The sequence below is a fragment of the Clytia hemisphaerica genome, unplaced genomic scaffold, assembly GCF_902728285.1.
Source record: "Clytia hemisphaerica strain Z4C2 unplaced genomic scaffold, Clytia hemisphaerica genome assembly, whole genome shotgun sequence".
Lineage (NCBI taxonomy): Eukaryota > Metazoa > Cnidaria > Hydrozoa > Leptothecata > Clytiidae > Clytia > Clytia hemisphaerica.
Window position 1 is genome coordinate 1,096,441 of NW_027103744.1, and position 16,880 is coordinate 1,113,320.

General features: G+C 34.9%; 1 protein-coding gene across 1 annotated transcript in view; it reads left to right on the forward strand.

Moving 5' to 3' along the window:
• The window catches only part of LOC136805340 (rotatin-like), a 45,271-nt gene that overhangs the window by 819 nt on the left and 27,572 nt on the right, over nucleotides 1-16,880 (forward strand). The window contains exons 2-11 of the mRNA XM_067061931.1: nucleotides 10,692-10,805; nucleotides 11,081-11,262; nucleotides 11,756-11,954; nucleotides 12,092-12,268; nucleotides 13,080-13,261; nucleotides 13,467-13,611; nucleotides 13,954-14,130; nucleotides 14,959-15,188; nucleotides 15,942-16,109; nucleotides 16,517-16,732. Coding sequence (XP_066918032.1) covers nucleotides 10,757-10,805; nucleotides 11,081-11,262; nucleotides 11,756-11,954; nucleotides 12,092-12,268; nucleotides 13,080-13,261; nucleotides 13,467-13,611; nucleotides 13,954-14,130; nucleotides 14,959-15,188; nucleotides 15,942-16,109; nucleotides 16,517-16,732 — 1,725 coding nt within the window. The 5' untranslated portion in view covers nucleotides 10,692-10,756. The remainder of the gene's footprint in view (nucleotides 1-10,691; nucleotides 10,806-11,080; nucleotides 11,263-11,755; nucleotides 11,955-12,091; nucleotides 12,269-13,079; nucleotides 13,262-13,466; nucleotides 13,612-13,953; nucleotides 14,131-14,958; nucleotides 15,189-15,941; nucleotides 16,110-16,516; nucleotides 16,733-16,880) is intronic.

Sequence of the window (16,880 nt, forward strand, 5' to 3'; positions counted from 1 at the left end):
GTCTTCCGTGTGGCGGGGCGTGAGGAGTTTTGCTGGCGCGGTCTGAAAATCGGCCCGATGACTGTTAAACTTTAGCCTATCGCTAATGAGCTGGAAATGATAGCTAAAAACAAATTTTACCAATGAAAAGCTGAAACCCTTAGCTTTCCAACCATATATGGTAGCCCTGATAAAAATTTCAGGAAAGTGCCGAAAAATCGAAATTTCTTCTTTTTTCTCGATTTAAAGACGGCCCGTAGATTATCGAAAAGGCTACCACGTGACAAACTAAAGTACTATTTTTCCCGCGTTTTATAAAAAAAACCGCGAGTCTATAACTAATCGAGCTCATTAGCGATAGCCATTTGAAAAATGGTGGTCAAGGTAGACGGTGGTGCCACGAATTCCGAGTCGCCATTTTTTCACCTTGATGTCTAATAAATGGTATATCTTTTTATTGAAGGTAGGTAATGGGATGGGGTTTTTTTCTTTGTTTTCTCTGATAAATTCTGAGTATTTAAAAAAAAAGAATGAAGAAGTTTGGAGTTGTTAAGGATAAGTTATGATGGATGGAATGTTCTAATTTTGATTTTCGACTTTTTCCACGCAAAAAATCCCGACGAGTGCGCACCCTATAATTAGAACTAACGTGCCAAATACTGCCTAATTAGGCAGATTTTTACTTATGGCGTCATTTTGAAGCCCTCCGCCCAAATTTTGTTTTGATTTTTGGCTCAATATATCATCTTTGACCTGCTCTATCTATTGCTCATAGTTAGAATTTGGGGATTTTGTTTGTCGGTGAAGAATCTGAATTTTAAAAATCACATTCTTAATTAGGATTGAAAACAAAGGGATAATCCTAATTAAGAAAGTCCGTTCGATCGAAAAAAATATGCTTAATTAGGATAGAACTCCTGACTGCCTTTTCTAGGAAAGAGGTTTTTTTGAAAAATGGAGAAAACAGATCAACACAATATTTCTATAGCTAGGAGATGATGACAGATATCTGTTTCCCAATTTATTATGTTTCCAAAAAGATGATATTGCATTGCAAACAGATTGAACTTTCTGGGGAAAAATAAGAGGAAACAGACAGTTTACAGTTTTGTGCTACCGTGAGAGGTCCTAAAGCCGACAGCCCAGCCTAAAGCCGATGGGGTCTTTCAAAGATACAAACTAAAATAAAAACAAACCTTTCGCTGTGACGCAACGAAGATACCAAAGTGTCAACTAAACTGAGAGATTTGATACATTGAACCAATTGAACCAATATTGCAATATGCACAACGTCATAAATGACAACAGTAGTAACAGCATCATAAAAAGTAACGAGATGTTTTGATTTTCCAAAGCACACGAAAATATAAAAGAGGTCTGTGTACGAGCGTGCTCATTTTAAAACGTTACGTAATCAAGCCTGGTTTCTATTACTTTACACTGGCACTTGGCTTGATTGCGGGGCTAAGACTTTGTGTAAGGATACATATAGACGACGTATATTACATTATATTATATATTACATGATAAGAATACAAATAGACAGTGAGGCTGGAACCTCGGTTTTTAAGGATTACGATTTTACCAGCTTTTTAGCTATTTTTGCCTCGCTGACCCAAATCTCGCAACCTCTTTACCTTAAAGGAAGATCGAAATTAAAGTTTTTCAGCGTTCCGAAAAAAACGCAAAGCAAAAATTTTTTCATCTTCACAGGATTGATTCTAAACAACAAAATACATCTTTTGGTCTTTGGGTTTGTTTCTGACCTTTTTCCTTCAAAGAATATCGATCACTTTCATTTCCCCTCAAGCGTGCGAGAAAAAAATGATTAGCTCGCATTCTCGCGCGGGTGAATAAAGATGAGGCGGCAATCTTGCACTGAGGGTGATACTTAGTTTCCGTCCTATTTTGCGTCCACAATAGAATGGTCCAAATACGGGGGTATTCCAAATGATAAACGATGTCGTTTTGTACTAGTAAGTGCTTATTTTCTAAGAGATACAAATAGTATATTGAATATTATTAACTTATTTATTTAAGTATTTTTGAGCCCAAATTTAAATATCTGGTTAAATAAAAAACAAATGATAGCAGTTCTGTTTTTCCTCAAACCCCCGGGTAAAGTTTTTTTGCCGACTTAGCTATTTTACAAATCTCGGAAAAGAACTCCCATAGGAATTCCGATACACAACCCGATTGGTTCATTTCGGAACGGCTTCAAGAAAGTCATAATGGCAGATGATTTTAAAAGTTTCTGAGGAAATGTGTGGAATTTATTGATGTTGATGGCTTGTTGATTCTTTAAAAGAAAAAAGATAACAGGTATAGCTTTTTCTAATCCTGGAATATCGAGGTTCCAGCTACACTGATAGACGACATATATTACAACTATTATGTATTACATGACACCTTGCTCCTATTCTATTAAAGATAATATATGTCGTCAAAGAGTACACTTAAATGAAGAGCTGTCCGATTGCAGGCCTTCCGTAAAAAAACATCCGGACTTATAGGTGGTAAAGAGGGCGTTGATAGTTGCCGCCTCATTGATTCGATGTTTGTTATTCAAATTAGTGCTACCGCATCCGCCCTTTTTTCAACTTCGCGCCATTTTTACAATTTAGTCTGTTTGTTTCTTGATGGAAACCAGTCCAAGTTGTTTCATATTTTTCCCGCACAAGTCACCTTTATTACAAAACTGTTATCGTTTTAAACATGAGCAACTGATCCAGAATAAAAGGTAATTATTTTTACAACTCGCACTTTTTAATTACATTAATTGACATCTTGACATTACAGCTATCTTGTTAGATGGTTTGTTTCGAGAGTTCTAGCAATAGTTTATCGTTCAACTTGGAGAGGGAATGTTTGTAAACATAGAATTTTTTTTCATAACAGTTATTTGGGGGGTCGGAATTAGGCTGGGCTGTCGGCTTTAGGACCTCTCACGGTATATGATAATCTCATTTTCTTAACTTTTTATGGATCCATTTGGAAGTCTTTGTAATACAGATCATTTGGCAGTGTAGTTGGTTGTAGTTGCAGCCTATACAAGAGTTGGAATCTAAAGTCTGAAGTTGTAACTCCTTGTCAGTGACCCTGCAGAGAAGTTTTTAGTTGGCAGACACTGACTTTAGGTTGGTTTGGAAATCGTTTTATTTTGAAATGTAATCTTCACTTTAGATGAATACTTTTATTTATTTTGATTCATGAAAGGTTCAAGGTTTGTTTAATTTTGATTTCAAATTATTTCATTGATTTATTGAGCTGCAATAGCTGAATGAAAAACGAAGATTTTTGATAGTTATCATCAGCGTGGGCTTGGCCGCCATTCTGAATTTCGATTTTTTTCGAAAATTTGCCTGTACTCGGCAATTTAGAGGTTGTTCGTAATACTCGATTTGGCTTACGCGTAACACTTGTGTTTAGTAGTTAGACGTTAAGTACCCCCACACTTGTGAAGACTAAATAAACCTTAGGTTACTTCGGGTACACTAGTCCCCCCAGACTATTCTTCGTGTGTTTCCCTTTGAAACTTTTGGCCAACAGATCAAATTTTCCAGGAAGGCTTATGCCGCCTAGGAAACAGATGTTTAAGAAAAGGTCCTCAAAAGCAAATGGACATACAAGACTGCAAGAATAGAAAACCACAAAAAATCTGCGTTGAACTACATGATGATTGAAAGGCAGGACAAAAACAGTGTAGTCAGTTTTAACACAGAGTAACATGGGTTAACAAACAAACAGTTTGAAAATGTGTGGCGTCACCGTTAACTGTCATTTTCTTGACAAAGTGACTTTTTGACAAAAAAATTGACAGGGCACTTAAGTGTGACACCTGTGTAAAGGCTTTAATACTTACCGGTCGTGATGAGATGCCTTTGAGGTTTGTATATCTTACATATTTATGTATATCTGTCTCTTTAAATGGCTTTGATATAATAGATAAAAATTGTCAGGAGGTAAACGCTGGGAAGGGCAGTTTTAGAGATACAATTCTCATCAATTATTCTATTGACAAAATGACTCAATTTTTACAAAATAATGATGTCATGGTCAAATATAAAGCTTCTTTAATCAATTTTTTTGGTCTTTTCATGATTTCTAATAAAAAAATTAGGAAGAAAAAAATCATCTCTCTGGCTGTTAGTGTTGCCCCACATTCTGTCTTTACATTTTTTCTTTCTTTCACTGAAAGAAATGTGTTGCTATTAATTACAAAAAGCTGTGCTTTAGTGATTTTTTTTCTTCTAAGAATCATTTTCATTCTAACAAATTGATTTAATATGCATAACACTATTTATTTGATCTTTAACGTCCAGAACGCATGCTAAATAAACAAACGTTATGTAGAGTGTTATATAGGAACGATGTAACAGTTTGAATGAGTCATGAGTAAAGGTTTTTAAGAAGAAAGTTTCATCTGTTATCTATTTGGCTTTATGAAAAAAAATGCGACCGGGTGACGACGAAAAGAAATTTCACCCAGCCGGTGGACCCGAAAACAAAAAAAAATTTAGGCTCGGCCTTAGCTCAACAAACTCAGATCAAAGAACTCCTATAGGAATTCCGATACATAACCCGATTGGTTAATTTAGGAACAACTTCAAGAACGTCATAATGGCAGATAGTTTTAAAATTTCTGATGAGGAAATCTGTGGAATTTATTCGATGTTGATGGCTTGTTGATTCTGTAAAGAGAAAAGAAAACAGAAATACCTTTTTCTAACCAAGGAATAGAAATGTCCTGGGTGGAAAATTTTCAAAAAATTAATTAGCGGGCCCCCCAGCTATTAGGTACCGGAGAGTAAAAAGATAAAAAGCAAAAGGCAAATTAGTCCACATCTTTCTTCATATAAAAACATGTTGTTGTTACTGTTAAAAAGTGTTGCGTCATTTGACATATTTAATTTGTAAAGTTATAACAAACAATTTAGAATTATCTTATTATTTCTTTTCAATCTGATAGAAATAAAGAGATGCAGTATTCTTTGTGGCTTCCCTACTTTATTACTGAAGAATTGTTATTTCTACATTTCACTCCTCTACAATGACAATCATTTTTTTCAAATTGTTGAACTGCGTTTTTAACACAAGCAACAGGGGGGGGGTACATGTTCAGTGTAGTGACCCATGGCCGGTGGGGTGGTGGTTTTTCGAAGTTATTTCCATTTAGTACATGGTAGTAAAAAGGGTGGTCTCCTAAAAAAAATCCTAGAAAAAAATACTACCATGTACTAAATTGGGTGGTACCAAAGTAAACTTTAATTTTAAAGGATAGTACAATATAGTATATTCAGCTAGATTTGATCAAACCAAATCGAAAAACTGCCAGTTGTATTATCGTACTGCACTGTACTGCATGTGCCATAACTAAAATCTTTCTTTCTTCTTTCTTTCTTTCTTTGTTTATTTTTCTCTTTCTTTCTTTTTGTTATGTTTAGAAATTTCAATTTGGAATGTTTGAAATATTCGAATTTTGAAGGACTTAAATGTAAAATAGTCATTAACTCAAGAAATGATTTTCAATAGATTTACCGTATTACTTCGAATAAACGCCCCTTCGAATAAACGCCCCCTAGAATAAACGCCCCCTCGAATAAACGCCCCCTTGGAATGAACGCCCTCTCTAGTGGAGGGGCGTTTATTAGAAACTTGTGACTTTCAATACAGATTTTAGTCATTTCTTGTAACCAGAGCAGTTTTCGATGCAATTTTAATCCTTTAAAAACAAAGAAGTTCTTACCAAAATCCTGATAAAGAACTAAAACAAAGAAAGGGCATAGTTGCTCTAAATATTAAACTTTAAACTAAAATGATTTAAAAAAAGGCCCCTTCTTTTTAAACGCCCCTCTTAAAATTGAAATTTTTTTCGGAGTAATACAGTAAGTAGGTTCAAGGAGCCAGCGAAAGCTTAAATTCTATCCCAAAATTTTAAGAAAAAATCATGGTTAGTATCAATGACTGTATTTGTTATTACTTTTCCTCACTTTTTCAAAAGAACCAGAAAGAATGGTTATTTGTATTAAAAATAAAGACAAAGTAAATGGTACAGGTGTGGTTAGTTTCCTGCAGCGTATTAAAAGGGTGTTGTAAAGATTCAAAATAGGTGATGGTAGCCACTACAGGGTATTAAAAGGGTGGTATGAGGATTGAAATGAGTGGTGCTAGCTACTACAGGTTACTAAAAGGGTGTTATAGGGATTTATTTGGGCGGTGATATCTACTACAAGGTACTAAAGGGTGGTATAAGGATTCGAATTGGTGGTAATAGCTACTACATGGTAGTAAAAGGGGTGGTCCCCTAAAAAAATCCCAGAAAAAACTAGTACCATGTATAGTCGCGCGGCTGAGGTCGAAAAAAGTGGCTAGAAAATGATTTTCGTGATACACCTCTTAGATTCCACTTTTTTCGATGGAAACTCTCGAATTAGTATATGGAGATTCCAAAATAAAAAAGTTTCCACGATATTATCGTGCAAGTAACGAGTAAATGGCGATTTTTTGCGTTTCCAGGCAAAATTGCAAGGCCTGGAAATTTATGATTTTTGGGGGGTCTTCAAATTAAAAAAAGACCTATATCACACGATAGAGCTCTTCAAACTGAGCAAAAAAGTGTATTACACCAAAGTCCCAACTTCTCTAGATCAAAAGTTATGGGCCTATTTGTGGTCAAAAAGGTGTTTAATTTTGCATAAATTAATGCAGATTGTGGGGAAATTCCCTATTTTCCATCAGTTTTTCACCACAAATAGGCCAATAAATTTTGATCTAGAGAAGTTGGGACTTTGGTGTAATACACTTTTTTGCTCAGTTTGAAGAGCTCTATCATGTGATATAGGTTTTTTTTTAATTTGAAGACCCCCCAAAAATCATGAATTTCCAGGCCTTGCAATTTTGCCTGGAAGCGCAAAAAATCGCCAATTACTCGTCACTTGCACGATAATATCGTGGAAACTTTTTTGATTTGTAATCTACACATACTAATTCGCGAGTTTCCGTTGTTTTTTTTGGAATCTAAAAGATGTATCACGAAATGAAACGTTTTTCGATCTCAGCCGCGCGACTAGTACTAAAAAAGGGTGGTGGTCCCAAATTTTTTAAAAATTACCGAAAATCAGGTTATTACCCCATGGGTTACTACACTGAACATGTACCCCCCCTGCAAGCAAAGCAAGAAACATCTACTTGCAGCAGAGTTGTTTTGGACGTTTCTGGTTCTGTATAATTTTAATAACGATGCTCTTTCTGATGATTTTTACTTAAACCAAAAATTACGTCACAGGGCCATACACAATCCAAATAGCCGGGTACCGGCTAGTATGTAAATAATGAAGTTATCATAAAATCACCAATTTACAACAAATGTTTTTAATGATCAAAATTATGCTGATGGTACAAGTGGATACAGATTGATATTCTTGAAAACTTTAAATGCTCCAAGAGAGCTGCTCTAGAGCTATTGATACAAAGGGGATAAAAATATTGAAACATTTATAAAATATACTATTTTAACACTATTTTCAGCAATTTTTGTTATCATACCCAAGGTGATGTAGGAGATATAATAAGATGTGATAAAGCTATTGTGAAATAGCTATCAGAGCCACCATTTTCAATCTGTTACCTTGTTACCATGTCGTTTTTTATAACTTTCCCATTTTCGCAAGTAAAACAGGCAAATTTCCAGGATTTTGAGCTGCTAACGTTTTTATTTCAAAGATTGAGTTGGAATTTATTTCGAAGAACAAAATAATCACCCAGGCTCTGTTTAATTAGTTGGGAACTATTAAAACGCAAAGAATTAACCTCAGAATGGGCTTTGTCTGTTAATAAGGGCCTAGGACATCAAATTTTTGTCATAATTCTCATGGCTCATGTACAAAAATTAATATTGAGTTTCAAAATTCAAGCAAAGATTGAGTTTCTGTCACTGTTATAGGGTAGCAGAAAAGGCCTGGAAATTTGCCTGTAAGATCCTTGTCACGTTTCCGAAACCTGGGATTGGAAAAGGTTTGTTTCTACAGGTACGGAAGATCTTGTAAAACTGACGAAACCATACAAAATTGCCTAACTTTTCAAAGCTTCTTTTTCAACTGCCCAAAGTCCTTGTCTTTTTCCACTAGAAAAGTGGAATCACGTTAACACGTTAACCCCCCTTTCTCGATAAACCTCCCTCTTTTTGAAAACTTCTCCCTTCCTACAAGAAATTCTCCCCCCCTTTATGCCATTTTCAGGACAACTCTACTGTGCGAAGTATTGTCACATGGGTTTTACCACATGGCAACCCTTTTCCCTGTGTATTCTCAGCTTTGATGCTTACTGTTAGCACCAGTCCAGATATTTGCCCTGACATGTGTAGTTTTTGAACGCAAAAGATTATATAATTCAGAAAAATGTCAGATTTCATTTTTTTTCTATTTTGAAGCCCTTGCACTGCAGTGTAACCTTATAACATTAGACTTTGTTATGAAGTATTATTTTCAGAACCAAAGAAAGGTGATGCTGAAATGCTTGCTTATTGTCGACCCAAAAAAATATAAGCATTTTGATTGGCTAAGAGCATCGAAATAATTGCGATATTTGATATTTGCACACTGTGAAAATATGACCGCGTCGACTTTTGGGGGACTGGGTACGCGGGCAACTAAAACCAAAACAAAAACGTTCGAAAATAAGATCAAAACAAAAACAAAGCGAGAAAATTTTTTTTGGCTGTTCGGAGATCTTTTGAGAAAAAACAAACAAAATGAATCGTTTTGATAGCTGCAACAATGATAATATCCAGCAATTTATTGACAAATCGAAAAATCAAAATACGACTAAAGCAACCAGTTTGTCGAAGAGAACATACGATGCTTGGGCTAACGAACGGAACCAAACAAAGGACATTGAACTTTTAAATCCTGTCGATCTCGACTCGTTGTTGCAACGGTTCTTCGCTGAAATCAAGAAGCAGAATGGAAAGGATTACGAGCCTGGTTCACTTGCAAGCTTACAATCTGGAATCGATCGCTATCTGAGGGAGAAACGCTATCAGTATTCTATAATAAATGACATTGAATTCTCTAGTTCCAGGGCTGTTCTTGAAGGAAAAGCTCGACTCCTTAGGGAACAAGGAATGGGGAAAAGACCAAACAAGGCTGCCAGTTTAACAAAAGCAGAGGAAGAAATTCTTTGGGAATGTGGTCAGCTTGGAACTGAAAAGCCCTTCTTCGTTGATCAATACAATTTGGTGGCAGTTTTCAATGCATTTTGGGCTCAGAGGTCGTCAAGAACACCACATTATGAAAGTTGAAGATTTTACTTGGAAATTGGACGAAGATGGAAATGAGTTCCTCACCTTTTCGGAAAGTTTCTCCAAAACCAGGCAAAATGGTCTTCGTGAAGTTCATCGTGTAGCTCAGCCAAAAATGTTTGCTAACGGTTCGTCTCGTTGTCCTTTGATGATTTACAAAACGTATCTTTCGAAACGTCCTCTTTCACTTCGACACTCAGGTCCATTGTATCTGTCCATCAACCATAAAACAACCACGAATGTCTGGTTCAAAAACCAAAAAATGGGCCAAAACACGATTGATACGATTATGAAGCGTATGGTAGAGAGTTCTACTCTTTCTACAACAACAACAAAGAAACTATCAAATCATACGGTGAGGAAGACTGGAATCAAACGAATGAAAGCAAACTCCATTCCACGTTCGGAAATTATCACAGTCACTGGACATAAGAGTGAAGCAGGGCTGGATCCTTATGATAGTGGGGACGAGGTTGAACAACGAAGAATTTCTCATGCCATCGATAACGTTCCCTGTTCCTCGCGATCAAATCCACATCAAAATTGGGTCGTACCTGCAAATAACCACAGTGTCCAAAATCCTACTTTCAGTTTTTTTGATCAGCATCAACAAGTTTTGTGTCCACGCACCTCAGCTTTTAATTTTAGTAACTGCACAGTCAATTTGTATAATCAATCACAGGCACAGACACCATCCAAAGCTCCTTGTTCACCACCACGACCAAAAAAAACGCAGCGAAAAAAACCAGATTACATTATGTATTCAGACTCAAGATTCTTCTCAAGTTACATTTTGGTTACTTTTCCACGTCTTGACTCGTCGAAGTCTGTTTTGGAACTAAATGTTTTGACACGTATTGGAATTTATTTTTGACAAAATATGTTTACAAGATATTGAAACAATGAGCATAAAATGTCTACTTTTTTTTGTCTCATCCTTTTGTTTTGCAACCATTTTGAATCGTCATTCAAAAAAAAAAAGATTTTGTTTGAAAAAAAGACTTTTTTTTTCTCTTGTTTGAGTGAAGGTTCTTTGTTATCAAATCAAAACATTCGAAAAATTTGAAAAATCAAAACAAAAACATTCGAAACTTGCCTCCCTCTGAGAAAACCCTTAGGAACGTGACTGTTTTGGACAAAAAAATGTATAGGTTTTTCTATAAACAAGCCTTTCGACAATGATTCTTGAGAAAACATTTTTTTGGGTCAACAATAAATTAGTTATCACATGATTTCTCGTGCAATACTCAAATATTTTACTCGTTCCGAGATTTTACCGATATTTTTCCTCGCCTAAAGGCTCGGAAAAATATTACGGAAAAATCTCGGTACTCGTAAAATATTTCTCGTATTGCACTCGAAGTCATGCGATAACTAGTACATATTAACTAAAAATATTTTTTTCTGTTTCTAGCCTACAAAACAAAATGTGATCAAAAAATTAGTAGAAAAGTTCCAGAACACAGACTGGAAAATATCATGGATTCTTCACCTGCAGTTGATCTCAGAGGCCTTATTCAAAAATTAGGTAAAAAGTAAATATTTTTGCTAGCTGATAAAGTGAAGTTGACCTGTTGTTTTGATTCTTGATTTAATCAAATTTATTTCCAAGGGTTTTATTTTTATATTCAAAATCCTTATCATGGTCAATTTTTTTAATATTTAGGTAAACAATCTGAAAGATACCAATAAAACTTACTGTTTTTCCAGTTTGGTGTAAAAGACACATCATTTTCAGGTCTTTAGCATTTAAGCTGACCTCTAATCTAATTTTAAAATCAATTACTTTCCATAATATACAAGGTCATTCAATAGAAGACATCCAGAAACGAGCCTTAGAGAATATACTCTCCAAACTCCAGTACAACATTGTCACTATTGAAGACTTGCTGCATTACAAAGACTTGTACTCAAGTTTATTTATGTTTTTGAATGAACACAAAGAGGAAGAGAAGGTCTTGAAACTCATCCAACAATTGACACAGGTGAGTTTGATTGTAACACCTTTTTATGAAAGAGTTTGATGCAGTTTTGTCAGTTGCATCGTCATTGTCATTGTATGATTACAGGAAAACTGTGATTGAAAGGTATAAAGAGATGTTGCAATTGTGACAATCAGGCTGAATCATTTTAGACATGCGATAGCAGGTGCACGTCTCCACACACACCTGAAATATCTGAGGAGTGCGATCAACCACACTCCATAAATTTAAACTTTACTGTTGAAAGTGGTAGATATAGCACACCTTATCACACGTCTAAATTAGAAAATTTTAACAGTGTAATTGACCACACGCCTGGAGTTTTCAAATGACAAAGTTTGGACCTTCGACCTGAAAAGATGAAAGAATCTTATAACGCCAGTAACACAAGTATTTTAATAATGTGAATTCCAAATTTATTCACTCGGGTTACAAGCATTGAAGCTCCTCATTTACTATTTACTAAGTCTAAAAATTATTCTGTTATTTCATTCAGTTCTCAAATGGAGCAAAACATGTTATATCTCTGGGTGGTGTTGAATTTTTTGCATTGTATCGTGAAGATGTTTCAAATAATGAAAAACTAGTTGAAATTGCTGATCAGATTTCAGAGCAATTATTTTATTTACATGACGATGAGGCTGAACTACCATCTGATATTTCTTGCAATCAAACATCATCAAACGTAATCAAAGGTAAGTGGTTTTATTCTTGTTTTAATGAAAATGCTTTGGAAAACAAGAGAATTTAATACTTTCATGAATTCTGATTGATCGGAATTTGGGTCGGCTTTGGGTCTTTGAAATTTACTTTTATTTCATTGAAATTTTAGATAAGAATGTGGAATACATTCACAATGCATGCGCAAGTCTACTTCAATCATACCAGTATCAAAAATCACTTGGCAAAATCAATGATGATACCACAACACAACATGAAACTGAATTTGAATTGAATAATATTCAAATAAGTAGTACCTCAATGCTGACTTCTAAAGCTGAAGAGTCCGGTAAAGTTTTTTTTCATCCAAGGATGTGAAATCTTTTTTCATCAAATCTGGAATAAAAAATTGGGCTTCTTATATCCAACCTAAGCTTAGGAGTCTATAGAATTATCTATCTTTATCAGAGTATTAAATTTTGTTATATACTGTTTTACTTCACTCGTTCAATCTAATCGTGAACTGCTAAATAAATTTCACAGTGGCCCTCCTTGGAAGTGATTCTTTAGCTTCCCAAAAGTAAATTAATTTTTCAGAGCATGCCCATAGTTCGGACCCCCCCTTTCCGAAACAATGAAGAAGGGGGATCAGAAATTTTCATGAAAAAAGGGGGGTAGCAAGGAAGGAGGCGTAGTTTGAGAAGGGGGATAGTTTAAGAACAGGCTAGATTAAGAAGGGGGCTAGTTTAAGAAGGGGAGGGGGCTTACATATATATTGTAGATTATTTTCAAGCACTGTTTGTTATGAAATTTGGTCTTCATGAAAGGAAGTTTTCTGTTAGAGTAGTCCGAGTCAAAAAGAAGAAAAAAGTTTGTTATTTCGCTTTCTCTCTCTAAAGATAATTAAGATATATTTGTTAGCTGTCCAAAATCCTTGGGATAGGCATTTTTAAAGGATGAGGGGGTGTCAAGAAAGGGGATCAGATCCCTTTCCGCACTATGATGCCACTGAACATCTTGATTTATTATTTCTTTAAATATGATATTGTATATACTGCATTTTTAAGGAACATTTTTGACTTTTTAAAACTCTAAGTTTAATGTTTACAAGATCAACTCAACTCAATGCTAATGAAACTTTGGCTTTTCTCATGTTATAGAGGAATCAATATTTCAATGGATACCTTTAACGAGTGGTGATCGTCAAATATTGTCAGTCACAGATAGTCGTCTTCAAAGTGCTTCACCTACACTCATACTGCAATCGTGTGAATTCTTCAAATTTATCTTGTTGCATGATTTTCCAGCTGAAGTCTTCATTCAAAGACCTAACATTTTGAAGGTTTGTTTTTCAATGATATATTCGAAAATTAGCTGAACATATTATGTTGTTTTTAAGATTGAGAATTTCTTTGCACTTGCACAATACTAAGTTACACTTAGCCAGGCTTTATGTCTGGATTGGATAATGATATTCTGATTGCAAAACTGTTCTGGAACTTTTCTGGAACGTCATTTTAATAATGATAACATATATTTTGTTTTAGAGTCTCCTTGCTGTTCTGAGCATTCATAAAACTAACAATTTAGACATTGTTGAAAATATTTTAAGTTCTCTACTGAAATTATCCAAGAAATTGTTCAGTCGCTTTTTGCAAAACAAAGATGTTGATATTTGGCAAAAACAATTTAGTAAGTGTTTTGTTTTCTAGCAGTTTCTAGGTACTTTTATTCTCAATACACCATTATAATCTTTTTGATTTTTCCCTTTAAAATACAATGCATTATCTATTTCTTCTGGCCTATTTGAAATTATTATTAAGGTAATGTCGTTTATTTCAAGAATTTAAATATGTGTTTCCTTTTTCAGCTGTTTTCAGAGACAAATTTAAAATTGATGATGTCTATAAAATGTGTATTAAATTGATATTTACAATAACTATCTTCTTCCATTCAACACTCTCAAAACGCTCAGGAATCGGCATTTTTCTTCAGTAATACCAAAAATTGAGTCTTTGTTTCTTTTCATTTTAGTATCAGAAGATATTCAATCGTTGAGTATTTCCACGAACCAAACACAATCTTCAAGTCTAACCAGTAAACTATCAAATGATGTTCCAGATGATTTGACATCAGTGAGTGACCAGAGAACAACAACTTTTGAAAACAGTATTAGCGTTGAACCTTCACCGAGTGCTCTGCAAACTGAAGGTACAGGAACAAATAGTACATAATGTTATTTGTATGTTTAAAGTGGGGGAGGGGGGGGGCGTACGGGACTTTGTAATACCGATATACTGATCAATATGGGATATATTACCGATGATATACTAATAACTTTTTCGCTCCAATACCTTTACCGATATGGAGATTTTCTAAACGTCCCCTTTCTTATTGAAAATTTCAATATTTTGTACCAACATTCATATTTAGATTTTCTAGACTCTCTTTCCTTTGTATCTCTTAAAAGATTCAATGATGAAAACATGAATTCTATTTCACATGATCTTTGATACCGATGGTTGACCGACATAAAAAATAGTCTTTTACCGATACCGAGATGCTCTTGAAATACCGATTACCGATTTATTTTTGTTCCCTAATACCGATGTACCAATCTAAAATAAGGCCAATATCCGCCCTCCCTTTTAAAGTGGCTGAGCTTAATAGCTCTTTTTCCACTTAGACTTAATTTATATTTTTAAGAATTTAAGAATTTCGGCCTAGCGTGCACGCTCGTGCGATCGATGGAAGCAGGCCTTTAGGAGGAAATAAAGGTGTCATCTCAAAGTGTGGACTTTACAGATTTTGAGATACCAAATATATACCACCATGTCTTCCTTCTCCACTAATCTTTTATTTCTTTTCATTATGTTACTTAAAAATATTGTGTATCTCTTTGTTCCTATGTAAAGCATCTAAGCCTCAAGAGCAATCCCGTACAACTATCATCCTTCACAATTTATGGCTATTAGAACTCTCTAGAAAAATAATTCTTAGTATCATTTTTACAATCATTTTCACTTGTTTACTTATCAGATGATATGGAGAGCGAGGTTCTATCAGAGGCTTTTCAGCAAGCACGAATGCATCTAGATGAATTTATCACAACAATGCTGCTCTCGACCATAGAGCTCTTTGCTCTCTATCAAAATAATGATAAGCTTTTCACAGTTGTCACATCGTTGGTGACTCAATTGGTAACTTTTTTGAAAGCAGTTGGATTAAAAACATCTTGGAGTCTATCAGACAAACAATCTAAAACAAATGTAAGTTCTTTAAAACAAACAGGCAAGCTGTCAATCATATTGTGATTTCATGCAGACTCTCATATCTTTAAAAAGAGGGTCGCCACTAGATAAGTGTGACCTGGTTGCCGAAGACCCGTGATTGACTCACTATTGCAGAAGAGTGACCAAAATTATGTAGACAGAGCCAAATTTTCCCTGGTCACGAGCTGAATATACTGAGAATTAGATAACATTTTAAAACACCTCTAAGAATGGGCCATTCCATTTTCTATCCATACAGAGGGTCGACGAACATCTCCAAGGGGGAATTAAAGCAGAACTTCCAGTGGGTCTAAAAGACTGTTTTTTTCATTTTTCCAGGGGATAACAAATTGTTTTAAAATTTCAAGGGGGTAAAAGACTGATTTTAGTTCGTCCACCGTCACTTTTATGAAAAGAAATTTTCCAAGGGTTCTTTTGCAAATATGGACATTAAATGGAATGGCCCGATGAAACCAATGCAATTATAATCACAACCATAACAAAGATGGTGCATTGTCAGCAGGTTCGGTAGAGGGTTTTTTTTTGCATTCTTCTCAATATAAGTAAACGACGCTTTCTTAACTTAAAGGTTTTATTTTTCATTTTCATTTCTCTTTCTGACCAATCTTGCTCCACAGCTGTGTCAATTCATTATAAAAAAGCTTGTAAATTAAAATTGACGAGTGAGCAAACGATACCACTCTTATTTAAAAACAAAACCTTTAAAGTATCTGATTGTAATTTTCCTAGGTACATTCAATGATGGCCATCCTAAGAAAATATAACGATACTGTCACTTCCATGTTACACAAATCAGAAAGTGAAACGATGGAGGATGGTAAGATGCAAGAATTGAAACTCGTAGTTCTGTGGAAACAAATTTTACGTTTTCTTCACGTCAGTGTACCGAAAGATAAGGTACGCATTTTTATTTAAAGTCCGGTCTTTATATAGCTTCTACGATATTTTACTGTTTTGTTAATTTTCAAGCTTCTTTACATTTCCCCTTTTAGCACTGAGCGCTACAGAATAAAGAGTTCATTTCCTATACAATAATAGTTAAGCCATTTTAAATGGGTATAAACACCCAAATCTAAGAAAAACTCGTCTCTTCTGAGTTTTTTGTTAATGTGGTATAAGTCGCGGTGCTCCTAAGTAGTCTGTACTACCGATGGTACAAAATCTTAGAAGTCAGGTTCTATTTCTTATGACGCCAATGGTACTTTAAACGCTACAGGGATAAGTAAAGAACAATAAAAGCTGTTTGCGAGGAAAATATAAAGGTCGAACTATTATAAAAAAGCTCTTTTTTCGTTGTTTTTTAGATCTACCAGGTTCTTGGTGAAGAGAGCCGATCCTTTCTGTTCGATCGGTTATCGCACGTTTCGTTGAAAAGATCTTTGCCAAGATATTGGAGATTACTGGAGAACGTTTTGACTTCGATTGATGATCGATTCCTTGATGATTATAAAGAAGCAAAAAGACTTGTGGCATCTTGCAAAGCAATCGATGATTTCATTGGCTTGTTCGGTGATAATGAGGTACAACTATAGTAAACTCTATCTACTTTGAACCTCTACATTTCAAATATTTCTGTAATTTAAACATTGATCCTATCAGCTTGAAAGTACTTTCAAGTTTTCTTTCTTCGGAATCATTGTTTTAAGCATATTAAGTAAGTCTGCGACC